The sequence below is a fragment of the Vanessa cardui genome, chromosome 4 (genome assembly GCF_905220365.1).
Source record: "Vanessa cardui chromosome 4, ilVanCard2.1, whole genome shotgun sequence".
In the NCBI taxonomy this organism is placed as follows: Eukaryota; Metazoa; Arthropoda; class Insecta; order Lepidoptera; family Nymphalidae; genus Vanessa; species Vanessa cardui.
The window spans coordinates 9,171,085-9,198,547 of NC_061126.1; the positions used below are offsets into that span (position 1 = coordinate 9,171,085).

At 33.7% G+C, this 27,463-nt stretch overlaps 2 protein-coding genes across 2 annotated transcripts; one reads left to right on the forward strand and one right to left on the reverse strand.

Annotated features, from left to right (window-relative positions):
* Positions 1–711: 711 nt before the first annotated feature.
* LOC124544138 (beta-1,4-mannosyltransferase egh) lies at positions 712–5,175 on the reverse strand. The gene is made up of 3 exons (XM_047122592.1): positions 4,974–5,175; positions 3,938–4,742; positions 712–3,833 (listed from the first exon to the last, which is right to left on the reverse strand). The coding sequence occupies exons 2-3, from the start codon at positions 4,739–4,741 to the stop codon at positions 3,261–3,263; spliced, it is 1,377 nt and encodes a 458-aa protein (XP_046978548.1). The 5' UTR covers position 4,742; positions 4,974–5,175; the 3' UTR covers positions 712–3,260.
* A 1,327-nt stretch (positions 5,176–6,502) lies between these two features.
* Positions 6,503–26,904, forward strand: LOC124544086 (DENN domain-containing protein 5B). The gene is made up of 24 exons (XM_047122511.1): positions 6,503–6,873; positions 6,958–7,067; positions 7,276–7,446; positions 7,648–7,883; positions 8,251–8,395; positions 8,943–9,087; positions 9,463–9,597; positions 9,842–10,032; positions 10,533–10,638; positions 12,081–12,227; positions 13,346–13,527; positions 14,185–14,396; positions 15,069–15,269; positions 19,242–19,398; positions 20,016–20,283; positions 21,015–21,050; positions 21,441–21,633; positions 22,420–22,670; positions 23,045–23,187; positions 23,563–23,681; positions 24,035–24,201; positions 25,422–25,604; positions 25,772–25,982; positions 26,586–26,904. Exons 1-24 carry the CDS (start codon positions 6,768–6,770, stop codon positions 26,761–26,763), a joined length of 3,993 nt encoding a protein of 1,330 aa, XP_046978467.1. The 5' UTR covers positions 6,503–6,767; the 3' UTR covers positions 26,764–26,904.
* The last annotated feature ends 559 nt before the right edge of the window (positions 26,905–27,463 follow it).

Consider the following 27,463-nt stretch of genomic DNA (forward strand, 5'->3'; position numbering starts at 1 on the left):
ATTCGCGGAAAAATGTCATAGGTTCGTTCAGCACGTTACGTCTTTCGCTGATTTATAGATAAGTGGATTGCATTACGATTGGCGCATATGAATTATATAAAAAATCGTTAAAATATTTTAAAAGATAGTCTCTGCAATGAGCCCAAGGTTCTCTGTAAATATGTAAATAAATATGACTTGTTATAGTAAATATTGATATGTTCTTTGCGTATTTATTTAAACTCATTATAGTAAGAGTTTTAAATATAAGTTTTTCCTTTAAATTGAAATATACATATCAAGTAGTGTATTCTATTAATATATTATCAATGATAAAAATATTAATGAATCGCATTTTTTTATCTTAATTTACCAACTCATCAAATATTATATTGCTTAACAGAAATATTTAGTATTGTGGTGTTCCAGTTTGTAGGGGGAATGATGGATCACGGACTGTTACTCATCTTACAGCTTAGCTTACAATGTTGGTGACGCATTGACCATGTAAGGAATGTATAATATTAACGAAACCGCTAATGGTGGTGGTGACCTCTCACCATCGGGTGGCCCATTTGCTCTTTCACCTTCCTATATCATAAAAAAACCACCACTTTACAATCGTGATAGCGTTTTATAACAACTAACAAATTTACTTTTATTTACCTCTTATTATTTTAAATATCAGCTTTATACTATAAGCAATTTAAAAGTGAAAAAAAAAAACAAAAATTTACTCAATCTGAAATCACTTTTTATTCAATATAAGTATATTCGTAAGAATGAGGTGCGAATTATCAGTTAAAAACCATGCATGCGAGAATGGCTTATCTTATCAATAATATGATTATTGGAAATCCAGTAAACCACAACCAACCACTTAGATATGCGATATAATGAATAATTTGATGATGACGTTTTAGTTTGTTCGTTCTTGGGATTCACAATCACTTAAACATTTAAAGTTTTTTGTTTTTCTTTTAGTCATTAAATCTACAAACATAATTGCAGTTTTTACGTGAATCTGGCAAACAACAAACGCGTATGATCATTATAAAAACTTCGATAAACTAATGCTACACATATATCGATAATACTATTTTCCAATTATAAAATAGATTTAACTAAATATACAAACTCAAATTCAGTTTCTCAAATGCTTGCTATAATCACATAATTGTGTAATTCTTTTTAATTGGGGACGTGTCAGTGTGTGGCAGTTAATTGTTATAATAAGGTACGATTCACATCTCCACGTCGCATGGAACGAAAAATAGACTTATGTATTGTACAGACAATTCAATTTCCTTTACCAAGCGCGATTCAATGCGAAGCATTTTATGTGAATCGTTCCTAAGGGAGCGCAAGGCGCCAATTGACACCTTGTAAACAACAATTTGACCCTTACATGCGACGAAAAATTTGACATTTATATTTTAAACATACGTAATATTATTTTAATAACTATCGTACTTAATTACATTTATGACTAGTCAAATATGTTTAAGATAATAACAACGTTATTTTTTTTTAAAATGATATTTGTGATTGATATTTTTTTATATCTAAATAAACAAAGTACAATACTGAGGACAATTTTACGTTTCACACAATATTTTACACCATACTTTACATGAAAAACAAGAATACATACTAAACGTAATACTTTTACTAAACTACTTAAATTTAAATTTTGAACATTCCTTCAGGTCGTAATTATAAAACGTTATTAAGGAATCAACTATGTCTTTTTAGCTTCATTTTTTTATATAGAGATCATTTACAAAATACAATAAAAAGGTTTTATATATCCACATATATACTTGTGAAAACGATTGTTTTGTTACTTACATATAGAATGGTTAACGTTTTCATCAAGTATAATTTACAAATTTGGGGTCAATAAAAATACATAAATTTTGTCATAACTACATTCAACAAATTATATTTTAAAATAATATAGTAGTGACGAAGCCATGACGTCAGCATCACGCAAAATTTTATATAGTAGTAGTTTTAATTTCTATTACAATTTAGTTTCCGGTTGTTGACTTTTTTTAATTAAATGCTTCAGATTTTATATTTGAATCGTATTTGCGACTACAACTTCAAACAAGACTGATGTGTTCATGATAATAATACTGATAATAAAAACTTTCCACATGTAACTCTTAGTCGGAAAAGGTTGTATGTAAAATTATGTGTTCTTTGCATACCATAATAACTGATATTTTCCTTATGTTTATTGATGTATTATTCAACATTTTCCTCTGCTTTTTCCATGGTAACTAATTAACTTATCTTCTAAATAATAAAATTTATAATATCTACCGAAAGATTTTTATGAAATTTTAAAATTGTAACGATTAATACATAAAACCTTTTAAACTAACAGTAGCAACTAATTGTTTTGAAAAATTTTCAAATCAAATATTACTTATCATACCGGAAACATAAGAATAAATAATTAAAATGTTTCAAATGACTCAAATGTATGAGAACCCAATTATTAGTAAATTCACTAAACTAATAAAAACTCAACGTCTTGAGTCGAAATAAATTTAGTTGTAAATTTAAGTACATTGAGTAGAACAAAACAATGGACATTTAACTTACAGATATTTTAGTTATTTAAGTATTTAATAAATCTTAATGTGTGCCCATGTTTAAATATGTTATGTAATAAATATTCATACAAACAATAAACTACACTATAATTCTTACATTATTCTCAAATAACAGTCTATTGTAGGTATGGGTTACCACATGTTTGTGCCGACTTATATCTTAGTATTTCCTCGTAACCACATGCATTTGTATACTTGAATTTTAAATGAATGTTTTCTATCTGTAGATCAACTCACTTAAAACTGAATACTAATTTAAAGTAATACTAAAACACACAACAATAACAACAGTATCTACTAAAAAAATATGTTGTTTACAAAAATACAAAATATATTGTTCGTTAAAAAAAAAGTTTCTTCATTTCTAATCGAAAATTATACAGACTAAAAATAAATAACAAACTCAATTATGCAATGAAAATTGACAAAACTAAAACTTACTTCTAAATCAAAATTTTAAGTCTTTGGTAATATAGGACAGGTGACTAAATACTTGTTCATGTTTAAAAAATTACAATCACTGATATAAATAAAAAACAATAATTACATCAACATGTATTGATCTCTAAGCATTATATTATCAAACAAATCTTAAGTTATTTGTGCTATGTATTTTTATAACTGTATGAAACCAACAATTAAATACTATAAGAATCATACTGTAACTGGTATTTTTACCTCTTTATTTACAATATAAAATTTGTGCTTTTTACCTAACATACCCCATATGACAGCAATATTCTCTATGACTATGTTGAAGGGAATCGTAGCTAACGCACCTCCAACAAACAGAAAGAATTTAAGAGGGCCAAATCTATGAATTGGAAATGATTTAATAACACCAAATATATACATGTAAATATTGACTGCTCCTATAAAACCACATATAAGATCTAATAGTTGTGGACATGGTATTGGACAAAAGGCCGCAAGCAAAATATTGCTAGTTGATAAAGGCAGTGTTACCCATGAGTAACATGATATTGCTAAGAAAATTTTATTAAAAACAGGTATTTCTTGAGAATGAACAACTAATAGTATACCTTGAATCCACCTCTTTCTTTGTTGCATGAAATCCCATAGAGTAAAAGGAGATTTTTCCCACATTTCTCCCTCAACAAAATTAAATGAATATCCTTCTACATATGCCTTCATGGCAAAGTAACAGTCTTCTGCGACAGAACCATCAAGGCCATTATCAAATGACACTTTCTTCTCAGCACTGACCTATAAGATAAGAAATAATTATGTTTTTTTGATAACGAAAACTCAATTTATATTGTTTATCTAACAACATATAGCCTTGTACTTTATAACAAATTTTTACTTACTTGAGTGACAACATATGAGCCTTTCCAACTGAAGAGTGGTTTGTGAAATAAATAGAATTGAAATCTCAGTTTTCCCATATCATCAGCTACCCGGAAACTGTCAGCAAGTGTTGTTAACCAATTCACAATATGCTCATTAGCATAAGTGATCAAACCTTGGCCAAATTGATGTTGTCCGTCTAGCACAAAGTTTAATATACCACGAACAGAATTGTCTGTCAATAGAGTCTCTTCATCTAAATGTACAATCCAGTCAGTCTCAGCTAATATATTAACATTATCTTCCAAACAATATTGAAGTGCTCTTGACTTAAACAATGCTCCTGTTTTTGTTTTATACTCTGATGGTACGACAACTTCCCTTACTCTTCTGTGTTTAGGCAAGTTTAAAGCTTTATCAGTCACAACTTCAATCATAAAGTTCTCCATACCAACATCTATACACATATTCATATTTCTGGAGACATTGTCCCTTACCAGCTTAGGGAAATCACCCCTAGTCACAACCCTTATGCAAATGAAAGGAGCAAGCAAAGGAGATCCTTTCAATTTAATTTTCCCAGGGAATGCATTAAATAATGTTAATCCTCCAAAATTACATAAAACTTGGGGTATTGTTAGAAATGTAAGGAGCCTCAAAGTATACAAAATAATGGCTCCATAAATGCCATAGGTCTCCCAAGGGTCAATATAAGGCTTCTCTTTGTTGTCTAAATTGATAGCACCAGCAAAGACCAAAAATAAGAATATAAATGATATAAATAGTATGCAATGAAGTAAATGTTGCACTCTTCCTCTAAGCATTCTGAAACAAAATTGGAATTTAATCAAATACACGATTAGTAAACATTTGAGATCACTAATTCAGCGATTTATTTAACAAAAATACGTTACTACATTTTTTGCAAAAATAGTCTAATCGTACGTAAAAGAATATATGGTAAAGATGTTTAAAATAAAAATATTATTAATTATCCGTATATTAATATAATACAATTATCCGTTATTCCACTTAGAAAAAATTCTAAAAAATTACCTTACGCTATTCTCGTTGAATTAAAAAATATATCACAGTCGATGGGAACAATGAATACTAAAAATTAACACAATTGTTTAAAAAAATTAGTATACACTAAAAAAAAGACACTTTATACACATTTGTTAAAACTAACAATATAATTTAATAAACGTAAATGTAAGTGAACACCCACTGACTGACATTCAAACGAAGATTAAACAGAAATAGTTGATAGGTATGTACATACATAAAAATTCGGAAGAAGAAATAACAGATTATAGCATATCTAAAGCCTCTAGTACACGTTTGCTCAACACGCTGGGTAAATTGTAATATTTTATATACTTTTTTACTTCCAACACTGGAATTAGACAACTAATATAAGTATTTTATTATTTTTAAAAGAGAAATTAAAATACTTTCATTATTAAATTTGGCTACTAATTTTTTTAGTTATCAACGGACTTAAAATAAATTTAAGTTTATCCCTCTCAAGCTCTCTCTCTCGGTTGAGCACATTTTGTCCATTGCATCTAGCCCAGTCAAGTCCTTTAATAATCCACTAAACTGTCTCCTTTCACACTCAATCCATGAGATTATATAGAGGTCGTTATCAAAATAGCCTTACGAATACAATAGCTACTGTACTACATTGAATATTGCTCGCCCCTTTAGGATGGCTCAGTCAAGTCCTCATTGAGGACCTCGCGGTCCGCATTTTTGGCAACGTAGAAGTAATAGTTGTATCGACTGATGAGAACTCGCAATATCGCCGCTTAACTGTGACATCAATTACATCGCGCACGAAGAAATTCGCTAACTCTTTGCTTTGGCGCACCTCCAAAAAATGGAATATTATACCAGCACACATGTTCTCCTCCTCTTATAGCCTGGATTTCTTCAAATGAGGCTTAAAAGCATCTCGCGAGCCGGCACAGCGCGGGTGGCAAGTGAAGGTAGGTAGTTTATTCTACCTATGTACTGGTCGTCTTCTCGTTTGAACCCCACTACCACATTCTATCAGAAGGAATGGAGTCATATACCTACCAGGTTAATAAACAATAATAATAATAAGACTATGATTGATTTTCCTTCGATCCACTCAGCTTAATCGTAGTATAATCTTGCTCCGTAACCATAAACAACAATTTATAAATGCTAACATCAGTATCTCATAAATGGTTTATTATGACTAGCAAAAACTACAAAGAGCAACTTACCTACCTACCCTCAATGCCAAAATTGTGCTGTACGCAAACGAATATCATGTTTTAATGTATGTATGTAATGTAATGAAAACATGAAAGTGTAAAGCGTGTTTTTTTGTTCTCTCTTAAATGTATATTCTGCATTTATGAATATTTTCTTTAGTGATTAACCGGAGGGATAATCTTTTGGGATATATGGTCATTAATTTTTTAAAATATAAGAATAAAACGGAAACATTTCTCTTTAACATAGAACCGAATCACAATAATCGATCATCAAAACAAGGTGAATGTCCCACCTTATGTCATAATCTATATTCATCGTTTCGATATCGATTAACATCACTATTTTTAGTGTCTGTCAAATGCACAATTTTATTTAAGTGCCACAGTGAATTTGTATGGATATTCATAATACATTATGTTTATTTAACAATTTTTCTTTATTTACTTAAAGCAAATATCGATTGATCAATAGTCATAAGACCTATGTTACGATATTAAAATTCTACAGTACTTACGGGTAAACAATGGTGTGGCAAAGTGTGAGAAATTGTATCTGGAAGAGAAAGTGTCTCAAATAATAAATAAATAACGGGTCGATATGAATATGTCTGTCTCGGATTTGTCCGTGGGATGTCGATTTGCAGATTATTTTGTCATATGTGGGCTCGATTTTGATTCAGGACTAGAAACAGACAGGTTATGTGGTAAATAAATATTTTATTTTGTTGTTAGGTTTCGGAATATTTTATTGTTTATATATTTGATCATAACTGCGAACATAATTTTAGGTGACAATTTACATATATCTCCTCTCGATCGCTCATACAAAGGAAAGGTTCTAGCTCATTATCCAGATAATGTTCATAATAACACATTTGATGAACATGCAGTTTGTATGGTAAGTATTAATAACATGAAAATAGTATTATTTTAAAACTGAATTAGTTTATCTCTTTCTCTAGATAAGTCCTAAGTTATCCTAGATAGATAAGTCCTAGGTCTCCTGCACATCTCATATATTTCACATCTCCTTCATATTATTTCTCTTAATATAGCATTTATTTTTATAGATTAACTACACTATATTAAAAACTGTACTTTTACAGCTTTGTTTACCTGCCAGCCTTCAATTTAGGACCCAAAAACATTCTTTAGAGCCAAAGTTTCATAGTTTTGTTGTGACTAGAGAAAATGCATCAAGATATTATGGATTCAGTCTTATTTTTTATGAAGAAGTTAGAAACAGGAACATATGCAGTGCAATGCATACATTACAGGTAAATATTAACTTATCAATATCAATATCAAAATCTGTAAATATAATAAATAAACATTTTTACATGATACTGACAAATATATTTAAATGAGGTATTGGAAGTAATCAAAGCTTCTAACGGATTTTAATGCCTAAAATCTGCCATTTGTTCTTAATAACTACTATATATAATAAATGTTATATAAGAAATCAATTTTTACAGGCTATGTACATCACTGAACTATCTAGTGGACAAACTCCTCCAGGACATAGAAAGGGATCTGGGAAAGAGAGTTCTAGATCATTACCAAGATCCTTTAAGTTGGCCCCACACTCCGGAGCAGCACTTACATATTATGATATAACCAAAGATAAACTCTATGTAGCCAAAAGTATAGCACTTATATGCCAATACCCTTATGTTAGGGTTGCACAATTATTCTTAGAGAATTTATTTAGGTATGGTCTTATAATATTATATAATCTTTATAATTTTATTTCATAGTGTTTTTTCATTATTTTTCTAAGCCTATTTCTTTATGATCTGTACTACATAACAATAACGTAATAATAATAATATGTAATACATAACAGTTTAATAATAAAATTTCAACAGTTAACTGTTCTTTATAATATTCATATATTTATTTATTGTAAAAAGTTACACCATTGACTTATCACTAAAAACTTAAAAAAATAAAATATTTAATATGGGTAACATTCGAGGTGATACATCTTTATAAGTGTAAACAACATTGAATTGAATATTAATTATATATTATATATGCTTTTATTATGTCTAAATTTTATACTTTAATAATTATAGGTCGCTACCTAGACAGCCGGGTCCGGGCCTCAGTCCTGAATCCTATGTGTACAACCTGTTATATGAAGTTCCAGTGCCATCTCCGGGTCAAGCTTTACGTCTTTACGTTCCTCCTTCTGAACCACATCTCGATCCAATCCCAGTTGTAAGTAAAATTAAGTGAAAGCTATGGTAGGGTATTTGTATACTTAAATTATTGTCATTCATATCAATTATTATATCCTCATGGAATATTTTCATATTTGTTATCAATTTATTGCCTTACTTAAGATTAGGAAGATTATACAATATAAATGTGAATATTACAATAAATAAATTTTTACTAAAATCAAGCATTCTGAAGTGATTTTTTCAATCCATAAATTAATTTTAACTGCATATTTTTTATATGACTTGAAGTGGTCATTCGAACTCAAACAAGTAAATTATTTTTTTCTGTCAAGTCTGTTTGTTTTGCACATGATTTCTAAACCAATTTGTCATAAATATTATTAAGACATAACAATACTTAAATATGTTTACAATAGAATCTTGATTGAAGGATAATATCTGTATATATATTTTTTTCTAAACTTAGAATATTTACCTGGAATATGAAAGAAAAATAAAAGACGATAGTAAAATGTTACCAAAAAGAAAATCTCAAAACGAGTACAAGACGACAATTATTTATAATGATCATATATTTTCAGGTGATAAGAATGCCAAACCCACCTGAGGAGTTACCCCTGTTAGATTATCCTCTGCGTGTGATGTTTTCTACTTTGGGTGTTGAATGTGTTGTCCAGTTATTTACATGTGTGCTATTAGAACATCAAGTTCTGTTAAGATCTAGTGGTAAGTAATTCAACATTCTTTAAAATTAGAATTCTTTTTATAAATATCATTTAAAGGAATTGGACCAAAAACTTAATATGTTGAACCTAATATTTCACTTAATGTTACTCATTTTCGAATTGTTGTTAGATACTTAAATGTAATGCTTCCTGGTAATGAAAACATACAGGCACGCTAAAATAAATTAAGCTGGCTGATATAAAAGAAAATACGATTTTTATCTAAATAAAGAATTAAATCATGTTACAAGAACCCCCTTAGTTAAATGCCTAGGTATATTTTTACAAGGCCCCTTTTTTTAAACCTGTAACAATTACAATTTCAAAAACATATTTTTTGTTAAAACATGTTTAAAATTCCTAATTCTTTTTCTAGATTTCAACAAACTCATGCTAGTCGCAGAGTGCATTGTGTCTCTGTTGGTGCCGTTCTCGTGGGCGCACGTCTACGTGCCGATACTGCCATCTCCTCTTTATCATTTCCTCGATGCGCCCGTCCCTTTCGTTATGGGTAAATGAATATTTTTTATTATAAAATTATTTTATTTAATATAGAATTAAACCAACACGAGATGTAAGAGGCAAGCAAGAACTAATGATTTTTCAAGTCTTAATTTTTAAGCCATTGTGTACAAATGTGCATGTGTGTGGTAATCTCTCACACATGTATCCCACTATATTGGAATGGCTTTATTAAATATGGTCTAAAGTAAAAACTGTAATTCCATATATAACCACATAATTTCTTTAAACAGGTCTCCATGCAGACAGCTCAGCTATCACCATTGGAAGTAATGGTCCAAGAAATATTGCAATTGGGTCAGAAGCGGCTCTCTGTTTGGTTGACATTGACAAGCCTGATATACAACTACCCGAGGAACTGCCAATATTCCCTCACCGGACACCTTTCATCGAAGAACTAAATCACGTTCTTGATAAGCATCAGGTACATAATAATCATACTAACCCATAGTCTATTTCAACTACTAGAACAGACACGACTTGACGTAATATCATTAAGTGAAACCTAGATAAATAAATAATAAATAAATAAATAAATATGAGACAACATCACATACATTACTCTGAACCCAATGTAAGTAGCTGAAGCACTTGTGTTATGGAAATCAGAAGTAACGACGGTACCACAAACATCCAGACCCAAGACAACATAGAAAACTTATGGTAATCTACATCCACTCGGCCGGGAATCGAACCCGGGACCTCAGAGTGGCGTACCCATGAAAATCGGTGTACTCACCACTCGACCATGGAGGTCGTCGAATATTCTATGGTTTCACTAAAAATTACAACTTAAATGTCAGTAAAGTAATTATCAGAGTTATTTCAGAATCCTTATTGCATACGGTCATATTTGACTCGTTGAACGCTTAGTGAGTAAAGAATATTTAAGTCGATGTATAAATCTACCATGTTATTTTCCAGATAATTAGACCAGAAACTGAACCGACGAAACTAGGAGTACCATTGAATGGGACGTCATACAAGCATATGAACGACGGAATGAGCAGTAGTTGTACATTGCCCTCAGGTTAGATACATTTAATTTTTTATATGAAATAAGAATACAATTATTAATAAAAATGTAATATGATATCAATCTATCTGATTAGATGGGTAATAATTTCTGCTAATTGAAATAAAACTAGTTTTAAAAGATTTAAATCGCGTATATTAATTATTTTTATCATCCCGACGTTTCGAGCACCTTACAGCGTTCGTGGTCACGGGTAGACTGTCACAGTCGAAAGGTCGGGATATTTCAATGTGTAATAATCGCGAAAATCTAAGACAATTTCTGCTAATGTTCGGTCTGGGTGGGGATGACTCATTCATCATTGACTCAATTAATGAGTGAGTCACTGAGCGAGTGAGCAAGGGTGATATCGTTTTACTTGGCAGTAGGGCTTTGTGCTAGCCCGTCTGGGTAGGTACTACCCACTCATCAGTTATTCTTCCGCCAAATAACAGTACTCAGTATTGTTGTGTTTCGGTTTGAAGGGTGAGTGAGCCAGTGTAACTACAGGCACAAGGGACATACCATCTTAGTTCCCAAGGTTGGTGGCACATTAACGATGTAAGGAATAGTTAATATTTCTTACAGCGTCATTGTCTATGGGTGATGGTGACCACTTACCATCAGGTGGCCCATATGCTCGTCCGCCAGTGTTGGGCAAATTTTAATTGCAGGAACAATTAAAGATTAACAATTAATTAATTGTTAATTATTACTACTACAGTTAACAATTAATCAATTGTAATTGTGGAAAACCACAACTAACAATTATTAAATTGTTAACTGTATTAGTAACAATTAACAATTAATTAATTTTTAATCGTTTTGTTAATTTTAATTAAAAATAACAATTAAAAATACTGCTGTAAAATATAAAGACTTGAGCGAAGACGACGACTTGAAATGTTTTTGTTTTATACCTACGCTGAAGAAATATTTATCAATGCAACTTTATATTACATAATATAAAAATATACATTTTTTTTCCGTGGAAAGAGAGATTTAGAAAAAATAAGCTTAATACTTAGAGCCTTTGACCACATTTTTATTCGTCTGAAGTCTAATACTTATAGCTTAATTTTCCTAAATATGTATTTACTAATTTCATTTTGATATATAAAGTTAATTGTTAGTTTTAATTGTTTTATAAAACAACTAAAAAAGTTAATTGCAATTATTTTAATTGTAAGCTGCAATTGACATACGTTAATAAAATTAATTTAATTGCAAGGTGCAATTAAAAGTGTAATTGCGATTAATTTAATTGCAATTACTTTTTTAGTCAATTAATAAGATAATTGACAATTACTTGATTAATGCCCAACACTGTCGTCCGCCAACCTATACCATAAAAAAAATGTTTTTAGAAATTAATATAATTATATAATAATATATATATATATATATATATATATATATATATATATATATATATATATATGGTCCGCGTGTGTCAGGCGGGCTGCGGCGCAAGCACTCGTTCCACGACGTGCTGGAGTGGGAGGAGAGCCGGCCGCTCAACGCGTCGCCGCCCGCGTCGCCGCGCCGCGCGCCGCGCCGACTCGACGCGCTGCAGCGCATCGTCGACATCGTCAAGCGCACCGGTGCGCACAACACTATATCACTATATACTCTCCTGGTGGTTTAAGAATTTATTTTCTCATAAAGAACATACAATGTTCACTTAAATGAGATATTTTACATAATAATTTAACTGACAATTTAGTACAGTAGTAACGACTTATACAATTCAAGAGTAATTAATTTAAGTATTTTTATAATAAGATAATAATTTTTTCTTAAAGATCGTAAAGGATTTTTCATTGAAAATTTCATTAGGTATAGTTTTGCTCCCTTAAACTGTAGAGATTTAATTCCATATTTCGTCCTGGTCTTGGGTAATTTAAGTTTGTGTTTATTTCTAGTGTAATGTTTGTAGTTTTTAGTTCTAAACGTTATACATCTCTAACTCCTGACGTTCTACATCTCTAACTCAAACAGATATAATCGTTTTTCGTTCTCCCCTAAACGTATTAAAGGCTAATTATGTACAGTACGACACAACTTTGATGTCGCATCGGCAAAATACGTAAAACCGATCAAATCCGAATTGAGTACGCTATCCCAAATTATCAATATTTATTTCTCATGTGAAAATGATCTTTACACAAACGTAATAACTTGTAATATCAAATGACCTAATATATTCGTCAATTTGACACGTCGGGTTACATGCACTTGCTTCCTCGGGTTGAACTAACGCGAGAATCTATAGCGACGAATGGCGCGATCGGGAGCTATTTCTGTTGGTCGTGTAAATCGGCAGTAATTGATTTTATTTTCATTTCATTGCATTTTCCGATGCTACATCTAATTTGTGTCGTACTATATTTTCTTTCGATAATGCATTATTCCGTCAATGAAATATTAAGATACTAAAAAACTTTAGATTTCCTATGGCGAAGCCATTTTAACTTGCTTATATATATTCATCAAACATTATGTAATATCTATCATAGCATTCTCACCTCAGTTAATCGCATTCACATTTTACACCTATTCATACACAAAGACAGGTCTGATCTAGTAAATCCATAATTGAGTTAAAAAGAAAACCCTTATATATTATTTTTAATTTTTTTTCACAAAGAGTATCAATGTATGGTCTACTATTAATACTGATTGAATGACTTATAATGGAATTTATCAAATCAATTTACAGGAGTGAATATAGATGACGTTGACGCTGATACAGTTATGCCCACAACTAAGAAGAAAATCCTAAATGATGAAGAACAGTATAATGAAGACATTCGATTCAATGTTGCCATCAGAGAAACATTTCTTAACAGATTTGTTCACATATTCCTGATGTATGAAAATTTTGTAATCATGCCTGATCAGGTGAGTGAAATTTAGCTTCTATCTTATATATTAGTGTGAATGATTTTGACGACCTCCGTGGTCGAGTGGTGTGTACACCGGTTTTGGAGGGTACTCCACTCCGAGGTCCCGGGTTCGATTCCTGGCCGAGTCGATATAGATTATCATTAGTTTTCTATGTTGTCTTGGGTCTGGGTGCTTGTGTTACCTTCGTTACTTCTGATTTTCCATAACACAAGTGCTTTAGCTACTTACATTGGGATCAGAGTAATGTATGTGATGTTGTCTCATATTTATTTATTTATTATTTAATGATAAATCTTATATTATTGTTTAAATACGGAAAAAGTTAAACATAAAATGTAAGTAGGTGTTGTTGTTGGCGTATCTTACGTAAACGTACTAATGCGTAGAAAATAAAAAATATGGTATATATGATTTTATTATATGTATAGACGTTACTATAATATACTAATAAATATTGAAAAATTGTTGTAATGTTGTATACTAATTCAAATGAAATTAATTTAAAATCGTCAAAATTGCTGAAATTTTTATACATCACATATTTTCTAATTTTTTTTTAATCCTATTCTAGTACACTCAGTAGATCGAATCTTTTTTTTTTTTTTAATAAAGCGTTTCTTATTCAAAAATACATATTTTCTGTTATGACAGGATCGTGATTCATGGCTGTCCTCCCGTGAGTCAATGGTCAACTTCGACAAGGCATCCTTCCTCTCTGATCAACCGCAACGGCACAGACCGTTTTTATCTCGTTTTCTCGAAACGCAAATGTTCGCAACACTCATAGATAATAAAATCATGGCAAATTGGGGCGAGTATGACGCTAACTTGCAGGTCTTCGAACATAGGATCCGCGCTGTGAGGTGAGTACGATACAGTGCATGTGGTATGGTTGCATTTTTGAGTTTTAACAAAGGAGTTCGAATATTTTATTTTACTAACGCTGGGTTTCAACCGTTGAGATTAAAAAGTAACAATTGCTTAGTGGCATGGTCACTTGTTTTGGGAATACTATTCAAATAGCCTCATAACGGATAATGATATTGACTACTAGATAAGACGTTTAGTCTTTATCTATTAGAATTCTGTCAGTAATACCTGACGATGCGTTGCGATCAAGCCGTGAGACACACCGTTGCAGCAGTGATGCCAACTACAGATTATACCCTAGGACCTTCTTATTTCTCTAAAAGGCTATATGTCGATTAAAATCTCCCTAAAGGTTTTATTGTAAATCCTCTTTGATAGGAAATGTCACAAAAAAGTGTTAACAATATGGAATTAAACAATTCTTTTTTGTTAAGAAACAACTCTTCCTGCCTCCAGTTAAGTTCCTCCTAACTTTTTTCTCGCTTCGTCCTCCTATTCTTTTACTATTATACGCTTCTTTTGTTATTTTCTTCCTCTAAGTAAATGAGCCTTCTAAGAACCCTCCGGACGTCCGATTCCCCCTGACAGAGGGCAAGTTCCCCACCTCCGGGCATTTCGATTCCCCCTGACAGAGGGCAAGTTCCCCAAGCACGGCACTGTTGCAGGGGTCGGCTGGGCGAGGGCGGGCTGGCGACGCGCGGCTACAGCGTGTGGGCGGGCAGCGGCGCGGCGGGCGGCGCGGGCGCGTGCGACGTGGAGGTGGGCGCGCCGGGCGAGCGCCTGCCGCACCGCGCCGCCTACTACCGCGCCTTCCCCGCGCGCCTCGACGCCGCCGCGCTGGCGCCGCCGCCGCCGGCCGACCGCAGGTGCCCGCGCTAGCCGTCTCTAACGCGCCGCCGCCGGAGAGCGATCGAGATTCTACTCTAATCAAATACTAGTACCATATCACCTAGATGGTATACCGTATGGATTGAGTAAATATTCCATCGTACCTTGTACTACTTACTCGTACTGCTACTCGAGATTCAACTCTAATCAAATACTATAGTTTGTTCGCGTTAAGAATGCAGTGAGTTGTCATTGTTTACCGGCCTGACTCCGCCCCCTTTGACCAATCAAATCTTTTCAAATTACAAAGTCAAGTTCACATTTAATTAATTATTAACTGATATTTTTATTTTTATAATTTATATTTTGTTTATTTATATATTTATATTTAATTGATTCAAGCTGTACACGTAATAATTAATGTAACCTATAGCTGCTATGATGACGTTATGTCAAAATATGTAAATTTCTACATTGCGATGGCAAGATTCGCAAACGATTGTATATACCTAGTGTTAACAATTTTGTCGATTAAACATCCCGATTCGATTTTTTACTTTAATGTGTATTTTTTAAATTAATTATACTTAGAGTTTAAAACAAATATAATTTGTTGGAATTTTAACACAAATATGCATACACCTTCACCCTGCTGTTAAAAAAGATTTGATTGGTCAGGGGGCGGAGTAAAGCCGGTAAACAATGACAACTCACTGCATTCTTAACGCGAACAAACTATAGTACCATATGACCTATGAGTATGGATTGAATAAATATTCCATCGTACCTTGTATACTCTGTAGCGAGGACGCCGTTAGAGATGTCGACGTTTTATGGTATTATTGCGAGCGTTGTTGTGACGGTGCTGAATATGTTGAGCTGCTTCTAGTTTTGTCTGCCTAATTTTAAGTTTCCCGTCCGCTCCGTGGAGGCCCCGAAGGCGGGTTGTCGCGACGACGCTTATGAAATGCTCGACTTTGAGTCGTTGTAGATGTAGATGAGCATCATTTACTTTATTTATGACTATAGTGATATTATCTTAGACGTTTCGAACGTTCCGTTTAGCACAATATTAGAACAGTATTCTAATTTACAACATACATCTTAAATGGCAATGTAGCACTATTTAATGCATGTAAAACACGAACATATTATTTACACAATAATTTTTACTAATATAAATAGAGTAGGGTTATACTGATTAATTATTTGAAATCGATTATTTTTTATATTTTGTTTTTTTTTTTTTCATAAAAAAGGCCTTTAAACTAAAAAATGGTTAAATACTGTTAACCTCAATTTAACTGTATGCTATATCTCCGTAAGTGAGCGTACTGAAATACATCGAGGTGGTACCTATCCGGGCTGCCAACCGGCTCGCACACAGCACACATCCAACACAATATGCTCCTCAGTGAGCTTTAATAGCTCTTTTCAATTTTTCTTTAATATACACGAAAGTATTTATTTTGAATATACATCTTCTGGCCATAAATTCAATTTAGTTATTCCTTTTTATTTTATTATTAGTTAATAATAAAACAAAAATGGGTACGAACTCAGGCATTCGCCAACGTGCACTGAGGACAGCCGCTTCTTCTTATAAAGTCCAATCCACACTACACACTTAGCACACGCTGACTAGTACATTTTTTTATACATATTGGTTTACAAGCAAATTGGCTACTTCATTGTTAGTGCTTACAGCCCATTGACTTATTAACCGTTCCTTACACCACCAAATGATGATGTAAGGAACGGTTAGTAAGTCACCTCTTGGTAACTAAGATGTTATGTCCATTGTACCTGTAATTACACTTCAAACTGGAATACAACAAGACGCACACTCAAATATGGTTGATGTTGATGTATGTAAAAAAAAATGAGTAATTAATTTGGTACGTTGATGCTGATTCTTGACTTCACCATCCCAAGACTTAAAGACTTGGAAGTCTTTTGTAACGCTTGACAAAGATTAATATGTTTTAGTCTATAATGCGTACAACAGTATCGTGAACGGCGAAAAAAAAACGAAAATGACAGATGTCCATAGAATATATATAAAATCAGTATTTAATTAATGCCTGTTTACTTTGGGAAGCATGCGATTGTGTTTTGTGATAATATATGTATTCATATCTCATTATATTATTAATTTAGCATTGATGCTACTTTTCAAGTCTTGGACTCGTGGTAGGCGTAAAGCTTGCATACTTTTTGTATACATTTTAATATATCGTTGTATTGATATGTATAAAAGGCAAAAACAGTGATGTAATATTTTCTTTATTTTATAAATCCTCATTCAATATTTTTAAAAGATATGTCTTCCTTGCCTTCTAGTACAATTTTGTTCAATACTCGTTTTAAGCATTAATAATTACATAATAAATAGATTTAAACTAATATTCTTAAGTGATAAATATTTCTAAATTAACTACATAGTAGTTAAATAAATAATTCCACGCAAATTATGAATCTCGTAATTCGACTTAATTTTTTTAGAACTAGTAAGTTTGCTCAGAGCATTTTATTTTATTGTTAAATTTAATTATCTTAGCTAAGTTAAAGTCTATCAGTCTTAATGATTAACTGTTACGTGTTATTGTATTTCAATTTTACGCATGTTGATACAGATTATTATTCTACATTTAATACAATTATGAACTCTACAGAGTTATTAATAGTACCGGCACACTCATAAGTTTTGAAGCCACGTGTGTGGATCATGAGAAATGCGTTGATCATCCATATTAAACGTTTTTGTTTCAAATTAAATGATTTTTGTAGTCATACAGTTCATAAAATGTAAAGAAGAGAACAAGGAATATTTAAAACTAAATTTTGTTTGTGTTAGGTCACTATGAGCTTGTCTTACGGACTTTCTTTAGTTCTCTTTGTATTATGTTTTACTAAGGAGCTCTAAGAGGGTGCTGGTGTTTTAATAACTCTATAAGTATATATTTTATACAATTCAGGTTAATATTTTAAAGGTACCAAATACCAATACTAAGACACTTTTTGCTAAAAAGGATAACATTGTAGGAAAATCTATGAAAATGGTATAAGTAAATTAACTACAATTTTAACAAAAGTCAAGCCGAACTTATACACTCACTTAATGTAGAAAAATCAAATCGTTTGATTACCTTATGACCAAAAAGTACTTAGTTGGTCTTCTACAGATAATATATTCTAATATTGCTTCCAAGTGTTGTGATATATGCATGGTTGTTTTAGTTAGAGGTTTTTATATAAATGCATATTTTTATAAATGTTCTGTGCGATATCATTTGCATGTTGTGTTATTGTACTTGTGAATGTTTTGCTCATTCTGTAACGGTAGCTCATGTTTTGCAAATATTATGAAAATGTATACGTGTAATAAAACGAATTATTGTATTAATTTAGGTATATAAGAAGATTGAATTTATGTTTTCTATTCGAGTTGGCATGCTTTGTTAACATCGCATGTTTATAATACGATAGCAATTGCTAATTATTTATCTGTGCAAATAATTATTATAAGTATTTTTAATGTTTTATTTTTTGTGTTTTTATCTGTCAGTTAAAACTAATTTTAATTTATAATTATCGGTTATCATATTTAAAAACCTCACACAATAGGCAGCTGTTAAAAAATGTAAACTCAAATAGAGTTATAAATGTTTATGTAGAAAATCATTAATATATAAAAATAAAGTTATTGAAATCCATATTTTTGTATTTTAAATAACTCATACAAGTTTTCCATTTAATCTCATTTTTATATTCACTTGTAAAGAACAGCATAAAAATAGTAAAATAATATCAAAATATCTTCTTTACTATTAATTCAATATTAGACAGACACACATTGACAAATATTATTTGTTTATTGTTTGTGTATCGTAAAATTAAATATATTGCTTCAAGCTTTATTAGCTTCTGTAAATATAAAATCGGAATTTATAAATGACATGTATCTTTATTACTTTTTAAATGACCTGATAAATACTTTTATGTTGCAGAACTAATAGCTTGAAGCGTATTAAGAATGCGAAATGGCAGGTGAAAGACTGCCCACCGGAATTATTGCTTGGGGACATTGGTAGACGACTATCGACTGAGGTCACTCCGGCTGCGATAGCACAGAATAATAGAACTTTCGTCGAGAAACTACTGAAGGTATAAAAACATCTATAATTATTTAAATGACTCTGTCTGTTACCTCTTTGTGCTTACACCGCCAAGCCGAAATATAATGGAGATATTTTTGAGTCTCAGGAAAGGACTAGGCTAATATAGGCTATTTTTTTTAATTCACTCTTAGAGTGGGTTAAATGGGTCGAGACGGTTTTAATGCTATGTATTTTTTTATGATATAGGCTGGCGGACGAGCATATGGGCCACCTGATGGTAAGTGGTGACCATCACCCATAGACAATGAAGCTGTAAGAAATATTAACTATTCCTTACATCGTCAATGCGCTACCAACCTTGGGAACTAAGATGCTATGTCCCTTGTGCCTGTAGTTACACTGGCTCACTCACCCTTCAAACCGAAACACAACAATACTGAGTACTGTTATTTGGCGGTAGAATAACTGATGAGTGGGTGGTACCTACCCAGACGGGCTTGCACAAAGCCCACCACCAAGTAAGCTATGGGTAAAGCTTTATAATTTAATTATTTATGTCTAAAAGTAACAAGATACCAGTTTGAATTTGATTTGTAATTAAATTATTAAATGCAAATCAAAAGCCGAAAGAATCTTTTAGTAGATGAGACGTTTGTATTTCAGGAATGCAAAAGTAAAACTAAAAGGATGCTTCTCGAAAAGATGGGCACTGAAGAGAGCGACTTAGGTTTGGGTTGCGAAGTTTCTATAACAGGAGTAGAAGAAAGTACGATGATAGCGTCTCTGTGTGATCTTCTGGAGAGACTGTGGTCGCATGGTCTACAACATAAGATGGGAAAATCGGCACTGTGGATGCATCTCACCAACTACCAAGAGTTGGAGCAATGCAGCAATTCAACTAAACCTATTGACCCGAACTATCTTACTCCCGGTATGTCAAAAGTTTTCTTACTTTTATTTCTCTTCGATATAAATTAAAGCACAATTTGCGAAATAAAATAAATCCATATAATTAAGAAATCAACTTTTCGTATATTTAAACAACAACACTTAAAAAATCACACTTTAAAGGATAAAAAGAAAGCGAGGATACTCCTTGCTTTAAAGTGTTGTTGATATTTGTATAACAGTTTATATTTAAAAAAAAAACCACGCAAAGCTAATTTTAAAATAGAATGTAACATATTCAACACTCAAAAAAATCTAGAAGTAAAAGTATCTAGAAGGGTTGCTTGATTAGTCTAATATACAGTCACAGCGGTTTTTTGTTGAGCAGTTCTGAGTACTAATAACCCGCTTCAAAGCTGCTTGTGATGTTTTAGGTTCCGTTTTTAAGGCAACTAAATCGCTGCGTTAAAAAAACTTTCGTGTCTACGCCTGAAATTTTTCAGCAGTGTCGTATATGGTATCCCATCAAAATATCAGAGTGCCGTTTTTTATGTCATGCCCAGTTAACTAGTTTCCCTTAAGATTGGCCACCTTGACAAAAATCGTATTAACTGGTTTATATGTTTATTTCAATAGAGTAAGACATATTGAATATAATATTGTTAAGAGGTAAATCATATAGGTCTAATATAAATACAATAAACAAATATAATGTTACGCCTTCATCGTGAATTATCTTTATCTGCTATATTTTTGTTAATTTAAAACATGCAGCTTTGGCCTGGTGTGTGTTACGGAAGCGACTGGATTGTGAGTATATATAAAATGACTATCAATTAACACGTTTGTGTATATTTATATTGCTCTGTATACGCATAAAATAGACTCGATCAATCAATTTAGTGGATGATTAAAATGTTCCTAGAACCTGCCAATAGTTGTGGGCAATATGTTATTCATTGTAACGTTAAATTAAAATAAGTAACAGATCCCTTTTCAAAGACCAAAGTGAAGTAAAGAGGTGAAGATCTTAGGATTATTCATATTAGAATGTTACCCTATGCTTTTACTGGATTCCTTACAATGTTTTTCATCACCGTCGAGTGCTAGCCGAGCTATAAACATGAAGCCATCAAACCAAACCAAGAATAAAGAAACGCACTGAATATGATACCATTGTTACACTATAAAATTTTCTAGATTTATCATCTGTGGGTGCAGAAGTTGAAGCACAGCAAAGCACAAGTAGCAGTAGATCGCGGGATAGCTCTCGCGGTGGGTCGAGAGACAGCTCTCGCGACCGGCTCAGTAACTCCGGCACTTTGGAGAAAAAGTCTTCTCAGATACCGAACCCATTGCGGCCACTTCCAGAAAATCTCACCTTTGATATGAGGTTTATTTATATATTTTTGCATATTTTTTACTATAACATCAACTCCACCCAACCATATTTGTGGTTCATTCGCAAAACTGTATGCCGGTTTTTTATCATAAATTACCCTTTTGAGACATTTTATAGCAATAAACAACAGATGAAAAATTAGGTAAGATGATTTTACGATGACGGCTTATCAATAAATGTAAATCGCTTATGCAAAATGCCACTCCTAAAGGATCTTTTACTTGGTGATAGGGCTTTGTGCTAGCCCGTCTGTGTAGGTACCACTCGCTCATCAGATATTCTACCGCCAAATAACAGTACTCAGTATTGTTGTGTTCCGGTTTGAAGGGTGAGTGAGCCAGAGTAACTACAGGCTCAAGGGACATAACATCTTAGTTCCCAAGGTTGGTGGCGCATTGACGATGTAAGGAATAGTTAATATTTCTTACAGCGTCATTGTCTATGGGTGATGGTGACCACTTACCATCAGGTGGCCCATATGCTCGAACGCCAACTAATTCATAAAAAAAAAACTTACTTGCATTTTTTGCTCTCTTTTAAGCTTTACTTTTAATCGTCTCACACACTTTTAAACATATAATAAGCAAGAGTGTCACTCAATCATCGTAATGAACTCCAATAATGATTTTATGTGGAAGGGCTCGCAGCCGTATGTGAATAGATCTACATTTCTTTAGCTTTACTATTTGTCGAAAAATGTCCTGGTTATTTCATAATTTTTTTTCAATTTAGGTATAATATCAAATCATAGCTACAAGTTCTTATTTTTTATTATAGAAATGTACAAGCAATGACAGACATAAAAACAGAAATAGGCTACGCCCGTGCCTGGGTAAGACTTTCGCTTGAGAAGAAATTGTTATCAAAGCATCTGCGAGAACTGCTATCTGATACTACCTTACTGCGGTCGCAGTATAAAAGAACGGCATTTTTACGATGTGAAGAAGAAAGGGAACAATTTTTATATCACCTATTGACGCTTAACGCTGTGGATTATCATTGCTTTACCAACACTTACCCTACTACTAGTAAGTATTTTGAGTTCCAATATTTTGCAATGTAATCTTAAAATTCCAAGTAGTATTTCCTTTGTCCAAATCCTACTCTCAGTTCAGCTTAGGTTGGGTCTTCTCGTCTACACCAGAAAGCTGTGTTCTGGCTTGTATATTTGCTCAGATTCTCTTTCTGGGTGTCTTTTTGCATGTTTTACAACAAGGACGCGGGTCGTCCTCTTCACCGTGATCAGTCTTGGATATTTAAGGCTATAGTCATCGTTACGTCTCAAAATGTGCCCATACCAGCGTATTATTATTGTAATTTACCTAGTTAAAATTTTAATATATAATATCATTAGTTATGATTTTGTTTTCTTAAATTAAAATTGTGTTTGTTAAATTTACAGAGTTGCCATATCGAGTGCTGATTGTACCGTCTCGTAAAGCAAGTCAAACTACTGCTAATTGCTGGCTCTCTATATCCGGTGCAAATGGTGAATCGACGCCTAAAATACCTATACCAAGAAATACCAATGAATTCGTATTTCATGTAAGTTTAAATGATATTTATTTGATTTTTGAGTCTAACAAACTCATTGCGTCTTGGATTACATAAATGTCAATGATGAATTAAATTATTATTTAAATTAAATTAAATTATACTTTAGCTAAACTGGCATAAGTTTAGCTCTCATGATGTCTGCGGGGACATCAAGAGTATCAAGCTGACGTCGGTTTACCTCGAGTATACATGCTTGTACCATCTAGTCAACATTTTACCACCATACAGCAATTCTTTGCAGTCAGCACCCAATCTGATAAAATACTCAAAATATATCTTATATCATGTTAAAGGCGCATAGATTGCAAATTGATTTATATTTCTTGTTTGTACCAAAAAACATTTAATTTTTTTTTATTACAGCACAAAAATTTAGGTATACTCTCTACTCTACGCATTGGTCACGATAATTCTGGTTTATCTCCAAGATGGCTTCTAGACCAAATATACGTGAGGAATGAAGTAACAGGTCATACATATACGTGAGTGAAACAATTCTATGAAAGTAAAATTAAGTTAAAGTAGATCGAGATTACGTTTATATGATTAATTACATTTGATTATGGTTTGGCCATCGAACAAACCGCTCAATTAAAGAGTCGTCAGACGTTTATTGCTTTCCGTCTGCCTGACACCCTCAGCGTGAATGCTTTTTCTTCCTGCTGATATGATTGTGCTTACGGGACTGAATGTTATTGAGCTTAACAAATCCTCTTGAGGTGCACAAAGTCTACGTCATATGATAGGATGAATTTGATTTTAAGTTCCGGAATAAAAGGCATAGTTAAACATGACATTTAAAATCTGGAAAAACCATTATTGCCTTGTGTTTCAGGTTCCCGTGTAATCGCTGGCTGGGTACAGGCGTAGACGACGGCTCGACGGAGCGAGTGGTGGTGGCGGCGCGCACGCGAGAGCGCTCCCCGCGCACCCCCGCGCCCGCGCCGCACGCTCTGTCGCCCACCACGCACCTCTCCACCTCCACCATACAGCACATGATAGGTGAGCTCCCCGCGCACCCCCGCGCCCGCGCCGCACGCTCTGTCGCCCACCACGCACCTCTCCACCTCCACCATACAGCACATGATAGGTGAGCTCCCCGCGCACCCCCGCGCCCGCGCCGCACGCTCTGTCGCCCACCACGCACCTCTCCACCTCCACCATACAGCACATGATAGGTGAGCTCCCCGCGCACCCCCCGCGCCCGCGCCGCACGCTCTGTCGCCCACCACGCACCTCTCCACCTCCACCATACAGCACATGATAGGTGAGCTCCCCGCGCACCCCCCGCGCCCGCGCCGCACGCTCTGTCGCCCACCACGCACCTCTCCACCTCCACCATACAGCACATGATAGGTGAGCTCCCCGCGCACCCCCCGCGCCCGCGCCGCACGCTCTGTCGCCCACCACGCACCTCTCCACCTCCACCATACAGCACATGATAGGTGAGCTCCCCGCGCACCCCCTGCGCCCGCGCCGCACGCTCTGTCGCCCACCACGCACCTCTCCACCTCCACCATACAGCACATGATAGGTGAGCTCCCCGCGCACCCCCGCGCCCGCGCCGCACGCTCTGTCGCCCACCACGCACCTCTCCACCTCCACCATACAGCACATGATAGGTGAGCTCCCCGCGCACCCCCGCGCCCGCGCCGCACGCTCTGTCGCCCACCACGCACCTCTCCACCTCCACCATACAGCACATGATAGGTGAGCTCCCCGCGCACCCCCTGCGCCCGCGCCGCACGCTCTGTCGCCCACCACGCACCTCTCCACCTCCACCATACAGCACATGATAGGTGAGCTCCCCGCGCACCCCCGCGCCCGCGCCGTACGCTGTCGCCCACCACGCACTCGCACGCTCCACCTCAACCCCACCGCGCGTACTGCGTAAAGAACGCACTGTCTTCCAAAACCTGTGTCACATTTGTTTATATGTACCTAATTGACATAAAATAACAAATACTGTTACGTTTAGGTTCAAATGTCAATGCTCTAGTTTATTGTTATATACCAGCTTATATTACTTCTTAACGCGTAACTAACAGATTAAGCTTAAGTTAATTGTTTCACAATGAACTTCGGTCTCTTAATCTCGTTAATCACCACTATTGAAACGATTCTCTTGTTTTTTGGTACAGCAGTTTTATGGCGAATGAAACGTAGGTAAAACATACATTTATAAGGGATTACACAACATTAACAACACTTTTTTCTTACAGGTGATTGTGTGAATGCAATTGTAAAATGGCATTATCAATCTAAGCGCGAAAAAGACGCCAATTCACTGAGTGTCCTACTATGCGGAGAAAATGGCTTAGTTAAATGCTTGGAGCAGGCCTTCTTATGCGGCTTCAAGTCTGCTCGGCTTTTTGGCAAAAACCTTTTTATTTGGGACTATTTTGGTAAGGATATCGTAATCGTCATAAATTAACTTCATATTTTCCAGAACAGATATATATACATATTATTTACTTGTTATTATAATGGATTATCTTTATGATGATTTAAAACTTGACTATCTAATTTTTGTATATGTGGTGGGTAATTTGCTATAAACATTTTGTTACAGCGAGGGTAAAAGACGAATTCAAAATGAGCCTCTGCGACGAATCAAACGTACAATCTAACAAGGGTTGCGGCGTCGCCTACAATTGCAGACAAGATCAGGAGCATAGAGCAATATGGAGATGCTACTGCCATCTCATGGATGAAATAAACTCTGTGGGACGATCACTCGGCAAAGATGGAAAATTCCAACTGTTCATTTGCCTTAGTTTAAGGTATGCATAGTTATGTAGTACTATTAACTTTCGCGTTTTCTGAAATAACATGATATAAAATATAAGATTTTAAATTAACATGGTTATTTTTATTATTAAAGTTATTGATTTCGGGATATTTACTCGTGAACAAGACATTCGTAGATAATGTCGAAATATCGAGCTCCACCGAACAAAAATAAAAAACATGGTAAATATCCCGAAATCATTAACTTTAATAATTATATAAAATGCAATGATGTTTTAGTAAACAGATATGTTATAAACGCGCAAAAAGTGAAGACTAGAAAACGTCCTAATTGGGACGTTTGCCTTTAGTCGTTTTACGTAGTAATACGTTTTGTGTAATTAAAACATCTAGTTATCCCTTTTACTTATTGTTTTTATCAAGCTATCCTTTTTACTTTTACCGAAATGTATAAATGAACTAAAATAAACGGTCCCCGGTGCGGCACACTTTTTTCTGTTGTTTAGTATGGATATAACATATCTGTTTATTAGAATATCATGATACAAAACCTTTTTTAATATTTCTCATCTCACTATATTCGTTAATATACTTTTGTGGAATGTTTTATAAAAAAAAAAATATTTCCTTTACAGAGAACACTGGCTCCACAGAATGTTAGTGCCAATGTCAATGACGCGCGTCACTGCAGAAATGTACGAAGAACAAAGTTTCTTGCGTAAGCGCGGTCTACTCACGTTTCTCAGACAAATACTCGAACCATTGGATGAATTTGATATAGTTCTAGAAAATTCTCTCACTCAAGGCATTTAATTCCTTTCAGATTTATTATATTTTCGTATTTCAGATATAGATTCTATTTGTGATTCTGTCAAAGTATAACGTTAACATTAATATTTTCAATGTTAGTAGTAAAGAGATCATTATTTCAATATTTTTGGGAATGGTAGAGATGAGATATATTATAACAATACATAGTGCATAAGCGGAATAAAATACTCATAGGATTAATTTGAATAATTTGATGTAAGACACTCTAATCTTATGAATTTATTTTAGTTATTTGGGTCGTTTTTATATACATTTTTTATTATATTTTATTATTGTTAAGTTTTTACTTGCCAGTGAATCCAAAGATTGACGACGCAAACGTCTCTTTATATTTAGATTTAAATCAAAGAAATAAGTCCTGTTTTGTTTTTATCATTTGATTTGTATTATTTTTTTTCAAATCAAATTTTATTATAAGTAGTGCTACTACAAAAATGAACTGCCATCATTAGCAATTTAGACATGCTAGATTCAAATTAAACATCTATGAAAATAGTTTTCTGTGATAAAAACATTTTTCAAAGACACAGAAATTATCTGATCTCATGACTTTTTAGGTAAATTCTAGTTTCACCTAGCCATGATATTAAAAATAAAAAAACTAAACTACCGAATATATTATAACTTTATTTTGTAGTAATAAAAAGCTGTTTCTTCCCGTATTCGTTAAAATATAATAAAA